The following is a 13,984-nucleotide window of genomic DNA, read 5'->3' as shown; positions in this document are numbered from 1 at the left end:
AACATTTGCTGACTCCGGAGAGCCGTCTGAAACCTCTCCATGAGTTTGGTAATCAGTTAGGCCGTTGTTGGGGGGATACTTTTGCCTATTGTCAGGCTAAGCATTACATTCTTTCTCTCCCTCCGGAGAAGATTGCGCAATCTCTAGGGAAGAGTCTTCAGGTTTTCTTTGCAGGGGTGGCAGGCTCTCACACATCGGTATTGGCGTTGCATAAGGCCCTATGTCAGTTTGAACGCCCTAAAGACTTTCAGAGGCTACAAGCAAGGTGGGGACAGGAGCTTCATAAAGATCTTCATAAAGATCATTTTGGGTGCCGTGAGCGGGATCCCTCGGTTGATCATGGGAGCGGTATTTCAGGAGTGTTATATTTGAGTGCTCTATAGGGCTTATTTTACCCAAGTGCAGTTACATAAAATTGAGGATGTTCCCTCCCCTCTCTGTTTGAAGTGTGGCCGGGAACCTAATACTTTTGTTCGTTCTTTTTGGGATTGTTGAACTACACGTTCCTTTTGGGCATCTATAACAAATTATATCCAACACCTTTTCCTTTGCACCCTCTCAGGTCCAGTGGAGCAATTGGTCCTGGAATTCCTGGGAGCTTTCTGAGGTTTACCTAAAGGGTGGTGTTGTAAGGTGTGTCTCCTTGCTCATAAATGTATTCTACAATCTTGGACTGTGTCCGAACCACTGTCCTTTTGGGTTTGGAGATCTTTGGTGCATAATCTGGCCTTGTGGGAGGCCCGCAAGGCGATGGGCCACCTGCGCAGACGTGGTCAATTTCTGATCAATTAGGGAGCTTATTTAAATTCTTTATCCCCATGAGGGCGCAGCCTCATTTTGAATACAATTTCTTAGGAAGTCTGTGGGATACTGAGCTCTAGCTTGGGACCAATAATTGCAATCACCTTTTTTTTTTTTTTAAGGGGGAGGGGTTTGTTTTTTTTTTTTGAGACAACCCTTTTAGATGATCCAGGTGCCACAAGAGTCCAGACCTTCTGTTGGAGACCTTCTGGTCGCCTTCAATACTGATCTACTGAGTGGGGGTGGGGAGGGCAGAGGTTGGTTTGCCTTGCTGGGGTGGGCTTGGGTGGGTATGGCTGGGTTCGTTTTCTTTGCACAGTTGTGCCTTGTTGCCTACTTGTTTATTCTGGATTCTGTTGGTTCTGTTTCTGTCTTCACTCACAATAAAAACAGATTTGAACATAAAAGACTGACTCTTAAAGGTCGATACATGTCATTTAAGATCATAATGATGTACATAAAGATCATAATGATGTACATATTAAAATAAAAACGGAACACACGATAAAAGTAGAGAAACAGAAACAGAAAAATATAAATAGGAAACATTGCTCCTAGTAACAAAGAAATAAATAATAATAATAATCAATGAATGGACTGCTGCTTTGAGGTAAGATCTAACCAAGCAAGATAGACATTAAGGGCCTGCTTTACAAAGCCGTGCTAGTGGCTGCTGCGCAGTAATGGCCCCATAAAGATTTAAAGGGCTTTTGGGCTGTTGCCACGCGGCTTTGTAAAACAGGCTGTAAGTGGCCGCCGTACTAAACATACAAGTCAAAAAGATATATACAGTCATGTGAAAAAATTAGGACACCCCTTGAATTATTCAGTCCTTTCTTAAGAAATGTTCACATATCGATGTCAATTTTTAAAAAAAATTTATCTAAGGAAAAGAAAGTGATGTAATTGCAGGTAAACAACAAAACATAAGAACTTAAGAATTGCTGCTGTTGGGCCAGATCAGTGGTCCATCGTGCTCAGCAGTCCGCTCACGCGACAGCCCTTGGTCAAAGACCAGTGTCCTAACTGAGACTAGTCCTACCTGCGTACGTTCTGGTTCAGCAGGAACTTGTCTAACTTTGTCTTGAATCCCTGTAGAGTGTTTTCCCCTATGACAGATTCCGGAAGAGCGTTCCAGTTTTCTACCACTCTATGAGTGAAGAAGAACTTCCTTACGTACATAAGGCGCATTCCAAAAATCAATCAAAACCATTCTGTTTGACAAATTCATCTCCTAAACAGAAGCCTCCCTCTCTCTACCTCGATATAATTTTGCTGTTTTTTTGCAGTTCCTTTACCTAATTCTTATGTAACCCTCTCTTCTTACATCCTGTATTTCGCTGATTGTCCAGCCTTCTTCGAATGTGAACCGCCTAGAAGTCTTTCGATTATGGCAGTATAGAAGAATAAAGTTATTATTATTATTATTATAACAGGAGCCGAGGTAGAAGACATAGTGAACCACATTGTCAGGATCATCGACAGTGTGGAAGAGGAAGATATGGTGGTGGTGAGCCATGTGGGGATGAACAACGTGAGCAACAGGAACTACAACAGGGAAGTATTGAAGAACCAGTTCCGGATGCTAGGAAGAAGCTGAAGACCAGAATGCAGATGGTAGCGTTCTCAGAGATCCTGCCGGTACCTAGGTCCGACGAGAAGAGGCAGATGGAGCTGCAAGCAGTCAAAGTGTGGATGCAGCGCTGGTGTGAGGAAGAAGGATTCTACTTCGTGCGCAACTGGACGACGTTCTGGGGGAAGCGCAAGCTATTCAGGAAGGATGCACTCTACCTCAGCGGAGACGGAATGAGACTACTTGCAGGCAAAATCAAAAGAGAAATTGAGAAGTTTTTAAACTAAGAAGAAGAGGAAAGTCAACAGTCGATCGAGAGTCGATGGTTCGGGAACCGGTATACCCAGAGCATACCGTGCAGAAAGACAGCGGGGAAGATTCACTGGATTATAGGCAAGACAGAAATCCTGACAGATTGAAAGGGACACAAGAGGGAAGGAAATGCAAGAAAGTAACAGGCCGCAAACTTAAGTGTATGTATGCAAACGCAAGGAGCCTAAAGAATAAGATGGATGAATTAAAAGCTATGGCACAAAAAGATAACCTTGACATCATCGGCATCACAGAAACATGGTAGAATGAGGAAAATGTCTGGGACACTGTGCTACCGGGATACAAGATATACAGCAGAGACAAAGTGGCTCAAAAAGGTGGGGGCATTGCTCTATATGTTAAAGCGGGAATTGAGTCTACCAGAGAGAACACGAAGAATAAGTTAGAGTCTCTATGGGTCAAAATTCTGGGAACAAATGGAACGGAAACGAAGATTGGCATCTACTACCGACATCTATATAGATGACCTACATACTAAAGTCAACATGAAGGAAAAGATCTCAGAATTGCCACTCCTGCGGATTATAATGTTATAGCCCACATAAGGAATTGTGGCGTGGTTATCTTTCATCGATCAAAAAACCTTCATGATGGTTATGTGACTTAATTTGTCATATATATCTTAATATTTCACTACTCATCATAATTTAGATAAAATAGTCAAAAAATTTTTTATCCTATCATTAATATATATTTTTATCAAAATTTGTCTTATACTTTTTTTCTTTATCAAAGAACTGTGCAAATTTGCAAGTGCAAAACGGCAACTGCCAAATAGTAATTTTAACTGTGCAAATAAGCAATAATTTAACTGTGCAAATTAACAAAGCACAGAAATTACAGCAAAACTGCTGCTTTGGTGCAAATAAGCAAAATACAGCAAAGACATATCAATAAGCCAAAAGGCACTTATCTTGTGATTTAGTAGTACAAGATATATTGCTTAGTTCCCATAAGCTGTATCCGACGGGAACCCGTTTCGCCGCAAACATGTGGCTTCCTCAGGGTTTTAATTTATTTACGGGCTAGAAAAAAGCACAAGAACATAGAAAATAAAGTTATAAAGGATATGTCATATCCACCAAAACATTTAAGAAGTATAGTACTTACTTAAAGCATTTGTCGTTTGAGTTGTTATCACACAAACCTGCACTGAAAAATGACACTTTTAAGCATAAGACGCCAGTGCATGCGCAGTAGGCAAAAAATCATTAGGACATTTTGATTGAAAAACAAATGCCCAGCATAGAAAGAACAACAGTATATTGTTTGTTGCTTCACAGTTGGCATGAGGTTCTTTTCCTGGAATACTGTATTTGGTATATAAACTATAAACTGGTGTGGGAAATGGCCCCAATTTACCTATTACCTCACTTCGAACTTTTCACCCCCACAAGGACAACCAGAAATTGCAACCTCTTTGCCTACCCGAAGATCATAGGTTGCAAATACAGAACCTTTCTGGATAGAACTTTTAAGTTTCAAGCTGCCAGACAGCAAACCTGGCTAGGCAACTTCACCGACAAAACCAGGCAGACCTATGGCTCATTTCGGAAAGAGATCAAGACTGCTCTATTCAATAGATTTATTTCCCAGCCAGACAATGCCCCCCCATCCTAAAACCTTTCTCTTTACATTGATACTACACTCTTCACAAATGTATTCTGTTCTTCTCTTGACTATTCAGTGTCTTCCTCACCACCTCTATTCTATAATTCGCTGACTATCCAGCCCCTTTGATGTAAAATGCTTAAGACTATACCTATTTGTAACCTGTAAACACTGATTACTCAGTGACTTCCTACCTGTTCTCATCTTGTAATTCGCTGATTGTACAGCTCTCTTTCACTGTAAACTGCCTAGAAGTCGCAAGATTATGGCGGTATAGAAAAAAATAAAGTTATTATTATTATTATTATTATGCCAAACATGTCCTCTTTTCTGTGTCTAAATAATTCATTTTTAAACTCCATAGAATATTATTCCAGACGTCCTTCTGTTTGTCTACTTTCTCTCTGGCAAACTTCAGTCTGGCCTTGATGTTTCTCTTAGAGACCAAAGGTTTCCTCCTTACACACCTCCCATGAGAATTAAATTTGTACAGTCTCTTTCTGATTGTAGAGACATGCACTTTCACATCAACAGTAGCAAGAGCCCGCTGTAGGTCCCGTGAAGAATGGAATCGTAAGAATGTTGTTGCCTACATCTGAATGAATGTTAGTAAACGTGTAAGTGAAATAAACATAAAGATGGAAATGTTGCTGTGCTGTTCTGTGCTGTGCTCAAGGGAAAACCAATAAAAGAAAGTCGCCAGCTGTCAGGATTATCTTGTTATTATATATAATGAATTGCATGAATATAATTACCGTATATACTCCAATATTATATGCGATTTTTGGGCCCCAAAAATAGCCTTAAAATGGGGGTCTCATCCTATATTCGGGTTATCACCCAGTGACTTGCTGCAGGCCTGCCATTAGGCTGGGACAGGAGGGTTCCTTCCTATCCTGGCCAGTACTTACAATTTTTTACCCCCTCCCCCACATACCTTTTCCCTGGTGGTCCAGCGGTATGTAGGCAGGAGCGCGCTTTCTGTGCTCCTGCCCCTCCTTCTGATCCAGCAGCACCCAGCGGTGCACCCAGGCCGGTACGCAGGAGCAAGCTTTTTGAGCTCCTGCCTGGCTCTGTGCCGCTCCTTGAATGGCAGCCATGGCTGCTGCCAGTACTCGCGAGTTCCGCGAGAACTGGTGGAAGCCATTCAGGGAGCGGCACAGGACTGGGCGGGATCTCAAAAAGGTTGCTCCTGCATACTGGCCCGGGTGCACCGCTGGCTGCTGGCAGTGAGATTGGAAGAAGGAGCAGAAGTGCAGAAAGCTCACTCCTGCCCATACACTGCTGAACCACCAGGGAAAAGGTACGCGGGGGAGGGAGTAAAAAATTGTTAGTATTAGCCAGGTTGGGAGACAGGAGGGATCCCTCCTGTCCAAGCCTACCACTAGACAACTAGAGGGTAAAGAGGGTAAAGAGAAGGAATGTGGGACAGGGTGCAGAGCCTAGCAGGGAGGAGGGATCGGGTGCAGAGCCTGGCAGGGAGTAAGGGGGGCTGGGTTCAGAGCCTGGCAGGGAGTAAGGGGGGCTTGGTTCAGAGCCTGGCAGGAAAGGGGGCTGAGTTCAGAGTCTTGCAGGGCAGGGAGGGATGTGGGCTGGGTGCAGAACTTGACAGGGAGGGGGGCTGAGTGCTGAACCTGGCGGGGGAGGGCATGAGGGAGGGGGACACTGGGTGCAGATCCTGGCAGGACATGGCACTTGAATATTAAGCCCCCATCTTATATTTGAGTCAACCATTTTTTTTTTTCCTTCTTTTGGAGGGAAAATGGGGGTCTCGACCTGTGTTCAGATCGACTTATATTCGAGTATATATAGTATGTTTATTGCATTTTTGTGCATGTTAGCTCTGTTGTAAGCCACCTTTGCGATTAAAAAGTTGGAACAGAAGTGCAAAACAGAAAGAACACCTTAATTCTGGCTTAGTGTACAATGAATTGTTCTGAATTGCTTTTCCAAAAAGATTTTGATAAATAGATGTGTTTAGTTATAAATATGTTTCATAAGTTTTATTTTATTTTTTTATTCTTCAATCTTGGTTAACCACCATCCCTAAAAAGTAAAAGTCAAGGCTGCTGCAAGGGATGATTAAGCAGAATGACTGCCTAGTGTATCAACTGGGTTTTAGGGACAAGGTATCAACAAGTGCAGACCTTCCCCAGTCACTTTTGTCCAGTGACACAGATGTGTAACACTTATTTCTTGTTTTGCAGAGGTCAGACTCCTGCTGAATCAGACTTTCAGGTTCTTGAAATCGCTCGCAAACTGGAGATGTATGGGATCCGATTCCATCAAGCCTCTGACCGAGAAGGAACTAAAATTAATCTGTCTGTGTCACATATGGGAATACTAGTTTTCCAGGTAGGGTGCTATATACTGACTTTGACCTATCATAAACCAGAGTAAACTAATTGTAGTATTCACACCTTGGCCTAGATTCACTAACCTTCCAGATTCACTCTGCTCCGTGTCCAATCCAATGCAGGCCGACTGATTCACAACGGGCCTGTATTCAAATGGGGGCGATCGGAGGGACGCCCCCCACCGACTACACGGATCGTTCTCCAGCGATCTAGATGCATGCGCAGACCATCTACTTTGCCTGTAGATGGTCCGCGCATGCATTTGATATCCGTGTTTTGGGTTTTTTAAAATTTTTTACTTTTTACTCACGAGCCTGTGGTTGTTTTTTTTTTACTTTTTACTTTCGAACCAGTGGTTTTAACCTGTGAGCTAAAACCACAGGGTTGCGCTGCACGGAAGGGCGGAGAATCGGGGCAGAGAGCAGGGCTGGAAGATCGGGGCAGAGATCAGGGCTGGAAGTTGTCAGAGATTTCAGGGTGGCAATTGAGCAGGAGAGTCGGCAGGGACATGTGCGACTGGTCCTCAGCAGTCACTTCTTTTGGGAACGACTTAAGAGACTGGGATTGTTCTCCCTTGAGAAAAGGAGACTGCGAAGGAATATGATCGAGACTTTCAAAATACTGAAAGGAATTGACAAAATAGAGCAGGAAAAAAAATTATTTACAATGTCCAATGTGACACGGACAAGAGGACAAGGACTGAAGCTAAGGGGGGACAAGTCCAGGACAAATATCAGGAAGTTCTGCTTCACGCAACGAGTGATGGACACCTGGAATGCTCTCCCAGAGGAGGTTATTGCGGAATCCACTGTTCTAGGATTTAAAAGCAAACTAGATGCACATCTCCTTACGAGAGGCATAGAGGGATATGGGTGACTAAAATTACGTCAGGTGTACACCTGACTGGGCCTCCGCGTGTGCGGATCGCCGGACTTGATGGACTGATGGTCTGATCCGGAGATGGCAGTTCTTATGTTCCTCTTTCTTTGTAGTGAATCGCTGTCTGCCTAAATTTGCATGCCATTCCCCCTCATTTGCATGCGCGGATCGGAAGGCAGGTTAGTGAATCAGGTCCGAGTCGCAAAGGGGTCTCTAAGTGGTCGGGACTTAATCGGTGGACTTAGTGAATCTAGCCCCTTGTCTTGTTTGGACCTGCAACTTTATAACTACCTGGGAATTTTTGTTCATTTATTATAATCCCTTCTGAATTTAGTCTAGTAGTCATTGAGGCACTAGTTCTTGGTTGGGTGTATTGCACTAGGGAATGGGATATACCACCTTTTGGTGGTTACATTCAAAGAACTTTTCATATTATATGTAGGTATTATATGTAGGTACTAGTTTGTACCTGGGTCAGTGGAGGGTTAAGTGACCTCCCACAGTCTCAAGGAACTGAAATGGGACTTGAACCCAGTATCCCTGGTTCTCAGGCCAATGTACTAACCATTAGGCTGCTTCTCCACCTTCCAGAGCACCTTTCGGGGACATTAGATGTCACTGTTTTGCAGTGACTTGGACTTTACAACTCCAGCCAACCCAGAGAACAGAATATGTGGTAAAAACAAATTGAGCCCAGGATCCTGCACTGTAATAGCCCATTTTGGGTTTTGATTTTACATTTAAGAAATTGGCCTTTTCAAAGTGAGCGAGTTGGTACAGCAGATAGCTTTTCCCCCCAGAAGACTAGCAATCTAGGTTTATACCTTTGCAATCTAGGTTTATATCTGAGGTAGTGGAGGGTTCAGGGACTTTACAGAGGTCACAAGAGTGTCATTAGGAGAAGCAAGATTTGCTGCCTGGTTATCAGCCTACTGCTCTTACCAGTAGGCTGCTGCTTCACTTTGGCAAGATTGGTATACTATTGTAGTCAAACCTAGCTCACTCATAATTTATTTAGGGATTTTTGGAAATGTTATGGTAATCTTTTGCTTTCCAAATCAATGATTTATATACTATTAGGAGGCCAAGAATTATAGTTAGCTATGATATATGAAACGTAAATGATTCTGAATAGTGCTGCTGAAAATGCCTGATTAGCACCCAAGTTGAAACAGATATTTTGGGGGCATTCTGGAGGCGGAAATAGCCAGTTAAGTGATTTTCTGCACTTAACCACATAAAATGTAGTCATATCTTTATACAGTTATATATAGCCGGTTAAGTGCCAAATATCACACTTAACTGGCTATGGTTTTGCCAGCTCTACATATCCAGAAATTCAATGCTGTGACCTGCAATTGAATTTCTATCTATAATACTGGTAGCAGTCAGCAAAACACTGATCACCACTGGCTGAATATCAGGCCCTTAATTTTTGTAAGTAAGCAGAGAAGCTTTACTGTAGGATCCTTTTTCTATTATCTACAGCTCCCCCTCCCAATTCGTAGTTCCCCCACTCGCGAATTCGGTTATTTGTGATTTTTTTTGCCCCTTGTTTTTTAATGCAGAAACGCTGCCCTGGACATCCCCCAGACCTTACCTGGTGGTCTAGCGGTGATGCGGGGCAGGAGCGATCTTCCTATGCTCCTGCCCCATTCAGAGTCATCATCAAAATGGCTGCCACGAGTTCCAAGAGACTACAACGGGAACTCACGGCAGCCATTTTGATGACTGCTCTGCACGGGGCAGGAGCATAGGAAGATTGCTCCTGCCCCACGACACTACTAGACCTCCAGATAAGGTTGGGAATGCAGGAGGGAGGTGGGGGTGGGTCAGAGCAGGACCAAAAAATTATTCGCGATTTTCTCTGCGAATATTGAGGGTCTGCTGTATTTCCCTAATAATTTTTCTAGTACAAAAGGCATATGGATCTTGAATCAGTGGGTTATTCTCTTTTACTTGCGAGTTTGTACAAGGCATCATCTACATTTTTCTCTTGGCTCTGCCTTCTGCATCTCTGGGCTGTGCCCCATCTCCTCAGTTTTTCTTTCTACAAGCAAGTTGGAAGGTGTCTTTATGATCTTCTCTGATTTAGGATTTTTTTTTTAATTTTTAGGTCTTCATCCAAACTATGAGGCTTGTGGTGTTCCAGAGTTCCCAGTTTAACTGGGACAGCTGTGCCTGGGAGAAGACAGACTTTGTGGTCAGAAGTCTGTAACTGGGAAGGCAGCCCTTTTATAGGGAACTTGCCTGGCTAGCCTACCCTAATACTTGGGTGGCTTGAGGATTGTTCCCCTGGGAGCGTGGCTTGCTCCTGGTTTTTGTTGGAGTTTGAGTGCAGGCTGTGTAGCCTCATGTTGGTCTTGAGAGCTTGAATTTGCATGCATTGCCTCCTTGAGATGCAAATCTATCTCATGCATATTTATTGTGGATATCCTGAAAACCTGACCTGGCTCTGGCTCTCGAGGACTGGAATTGCCTACCCCTGTTCTAGGGCATCCTACTTGCAGGTAGTTTGATTTGGGGGGGTCAATATTTCTACCTAGAGCATTCAGGTAGCGATTTGGTGGATTCATTGAAGCACAGCTGTGCAGATGCCTCTGGGACTACAAGGTGACAAGGTAAGTCCCTGCAGGAGTCCTCGGGGCTCCCTATTCAGGGGTTTACTCCAGGTTTTGTGAGCTTAATGTTCACAGCCTATTTAAATTATCTTGAGCTGCAGGCACCATCTGAAGTCACACCTGTGATTTACGTAGGGGGTTCGCCCGCCTAAGAATCATCTGCTGGACACAGAGGTCCAGTTGGTGAAGGACTGGGAGAAATGGGGATCAGAGTGAATGCCCTGAATCCTCAATCTTGGAGGATGCAGGGTTTAAGACGGTGGCCAAAAACAAAAGAAAGACCTAGGTTCCACACTATAGTAGGACAAGCAAAAGCAAGAAGTGGAACAATAGCTTCTGGATGACACAGGTAAAATGTATTCTGGAAGATTAGGTTCTTACCTTTGGTAATCTTCTTTCTTGTTAATCCACTCCAGATTCTGTACGAATGGTGTTCAACCAGGACTTACACTGCCTATACACTAATGCTAGGAGCCTAAGGGCTAAAATGGGAGAGCTGGAAGTCTTAGCCAGCAATAAGGGCCTAGACATAATTGGAGTCATAGAAACATGGTGGACCGATGAGAATGAATGGGATGTGGCTTTGCCAGGGTTCAAACTCTACAGGAGAGATAGGCCACACAAAAAGGGTGGAGTAATAGTGCTATATATAAAGGATTCCATACCTTCAACCAGGATGGAAACAGCAGTAAGGGCGGATGACTTGGAATCACTATGGGTTAAGCTATCCGGAGGTTCTGGAGCAGACATAAAATTAGGTCTGTACTATCGCCCACCTGGACAAACGGAAGAAACCGACCAGGATCTGGAGGCTGAAATGAAGCAAGTATGCAAAAGCGGAAGTGTGGTGGTGATGGGGGACTTCAACTACCCGGGAATAGACTGGAGTATCGGGCACTCAAACTGCATGAGGGAGACCGCATTCCTGGAAGTCACAAGGGACTGTTTTATGGAACAGCTGGTCACAGAACCAACACGTGGGGATGCAACTCTTGACCTAATTTTCAACGGACTAGGGGGACCCGCCAAGGAGGTGGCGGTACTAGCCCCACTAGGAAACAGCGACCACAACACGATCCAGTACAGGCTAGAAATTGGATCTACAAAGGTAAATAGAACTACAACAACAGCACTCAACTTCAAAAAAGGGAATTATGATGCCATGAGGAAAATGGTGGGAAAGAAACTCAACAACGCCGCAAGGAAGATGGAGTCTGTAGAAAAAGCCTGGACCCTACTTAAGGACACGGTGCACGAAGCACAGACCCTGTGTGTCCCCAAGTTCAGGAAAGGGTGCAAGAAGAATAGAACTAAAAACCTAGTGTGGATAACAAATGCAGTGAAAAAGGCAATAAATGACAAGAAGGCATCTTTCAAAAAATGGAAAAAGGATCGATTAGAGGACAACCAAAAGGAACACAAAAAACACCAAAAGGAGTGTCACCGAGTGGTTAGGAAAGCAAAAAGAGAATATGAAGAGAGACTGGCGGGGGAAGCAACAAACTTCAAATCATTCTTCAGGTACGTCAAGGGGAAGCAACCAGCAAGAGAGGAAGTGGGACCCTTGGATGATGGAGACAGAAAGGGAGTGGTAAAAGAGGAAAAAGAGATAGCTGACAGGTTAAACGAGTTCTTCATGTCAGTCTTCACGAGAGAGGACACAACCAACATTCCGGAACCCGAGGAGATCGTAAAAGGAGATCAGGATGAAAATCTGGTCCAACTGGAGGTGAGCAAAGTGGATGTCCTTAGACAGATAGACAGGCTAAAGATCGACAAATCACCAGGTCCGGACGGCATTCACCCAAGGGTACTCAAGGAACTAAGGAACGAAATAGCTGAGCCACTTCGACAAATATGCAACCTATCCTTAAAAACTGGAGAAATTCCGGAAGACTGGAAAATAGCAAATGTCACGCCCATCTTCAAGAAAGGCTCAAGGGGAGACCCAGGAAACTACAGGCCAGTGAGCTTGACCTCGGTCCCGGGAAAGATGATGGAAGCGCTGATTAAAGACTGCATCTGGGAACACATCGAAAACACTGGGCAACTAAAGCCGAGCCAGCATGGCTTCTGCAAGGGCAGGTCATACCTCACTAACTTATTATACTTCTTTGAGAGGGTAAGCAGCCAGGTGGATAAAGGGGAATCTATAGACATCATTTACCTTGACTTCCAAAAAGCCTTCGACAAGATACCACATGAAAGACTGCTAAGGAAGCTATGGAACCACGGGGTGCAAGGGGAGGTCCACCGATGGATCAAAAACTGGCTGGCGGACAGGAAACAGAGGGTTGGAATAAAAGGCCAATGGGTCACGAGCGGAGTTCCGCAGGGGTCGGTGCTGGGACTGCTCCTGTTCAATATATTTATCAACGACCTGGAGGCGGGAACAAAATATGAGGTTATTAAATTTGCGGATGACACTAAACTATACAGCAGGGTTAAAACCATGGAGGACTGCGAAGACCTCCAAAAAGATCTGACAACGCTGGAAGAGTGGGCCGAAAAGTGGCAAATGAGCTTCAACATAGGAAAATGCAAGGTCATGCATGTAGGGAAAAGAACCCGATGTTCACTTACAAAATGGGGGGATCACCGCTAGGGGTGAGTAACCTTGAAAGAGACCTGGGAGTGATGGTAGACACATCATTGAAGGCGTCAGCACAGTGCGCCACAGCCTCAAGGAAGGCAAACAGAATGTTGGGCATCATTAAGAAGGGTATCACAACCAGGACGAAGGAAGTAATCCTGCCACTGTATTGTGCAATGGTGCGCCCGCACCTGGAGTAATGTGTCCAGTTCTGGTCGCCGTACCTCAAGAAGGACATGGCGGTACTTGAGAGAGTCCAGAGAAGAGCAACTAAGCTAATAAAGGGTATGGAAGACCTCTCATATACTGACAGACTGAAGAAGTTGGGGCTTTTCTCCCTGGAAAAGCGGAGACTTAGAGGAGGCATGATAGAAACCTTCAAGATCATGAAGGGCATAGAAAGAGTGGACATGGACAGATTTTTCAAATTACGGGGAACCACAAGCACAAGGGGGCACTCGGAGAAACTGAAAGGGGAAAGGTTTAGAACAAACGCCAGGAAGTTCTTTTTCACTCAGAGGGTGGTGGATATATGGAACGCGCTACCGGAGGATGTGATAAGCAGAAGCACACTACAGGGCTTCAAAGAGGGTCTGGACAGGTACCTGGAGGACAAAGGGATTGATGGGTACAGATAGGAGTAGAGGTAGGTAATAGGGATAGAATTAGAGGATCAGAGGCAGTTACAAAATTAGTCATGGACACTGTTCAGGCAATTAGGCCTGATGGGCCGCCACGGGAGCGGACCACTGGGCAGGATGGACCTCTGGTCTGACTCAGCAGAGGCAACTTCTTATGTTCTTATGCTCTTATCTGGACAAATTCCAGGGAGAAGCCTTGCCCAGAAGCAAAATCTGACCCCCGATCACTGGTTAGGCTTGGGGGGGGGGGGGGGGCATGGAATCACATAAGGAGCCAAAATCTAAAACATAGGCTAAGTCGCAGGCTGAATTTTTTATTAAGATATTTAGGGGTCCTTTTATTAAGGTATGCTAACCAATTTAGGGCGCGCTAAATGGCACCTTAATAAAAGGACCCCTTAGTCTTAGTAGAAGTTTAGGGCTACAACCTCTCCAACCACATGCCAACTCTGTAATGTAAACAAAATAAATAAAAATGACTTTTCCTCTCTCGTTTAGGTCCTAAACTAAACTAAACCTTAAGTTTGTATAGTGCATCATCTCCATAAAGATAGAGCTCGCCACGGTGTACAGGT

General features: G+C 44.4%; 1 protein-coding gene across 1 annotated transcript in view; it reads left to right on the top strand.

The window, feature by feature from the left end:
• The window catches only part of FARP2 (FERM, ARH/RhoGEF and pleckstrin domain protein 2), an 818,436-nt gene that overhangs the window by 298,481 nt on the left and 505,971 nt on the right, over positions 1–13,984 (top strand). The window contains exon 8 of the mRNA XM_033957823.1: positions 6,526–6,673. Coding sequence (XP_033813714.1) covers positions 6,526–6,673 — 148 coding nt within the window. The remainder of the gene's footprint in view (positions 1–6,525; positions 6,674–13,984) is intronic.

Source organism: Geotrypetes seraphini, chromosome 9, assembly GCF_902459505.1.
Source record: "Geotrypetes seraphini chromosome 9, aGeoSer1.1, whole genome shotgun sequence".
NCBI classification, from domain to species: Eukaryota; Metazoa; Chordata; class Amphibia; order Gymnophiona; family Dermophiidae; genus Geotrypetes; species Geotrypetes seraphini.
The sequence above is the reverse complement of the archived record's forward strand: the minus strand, read 5'-3'. Positions and strand labels throughout refer to the sequence as shown.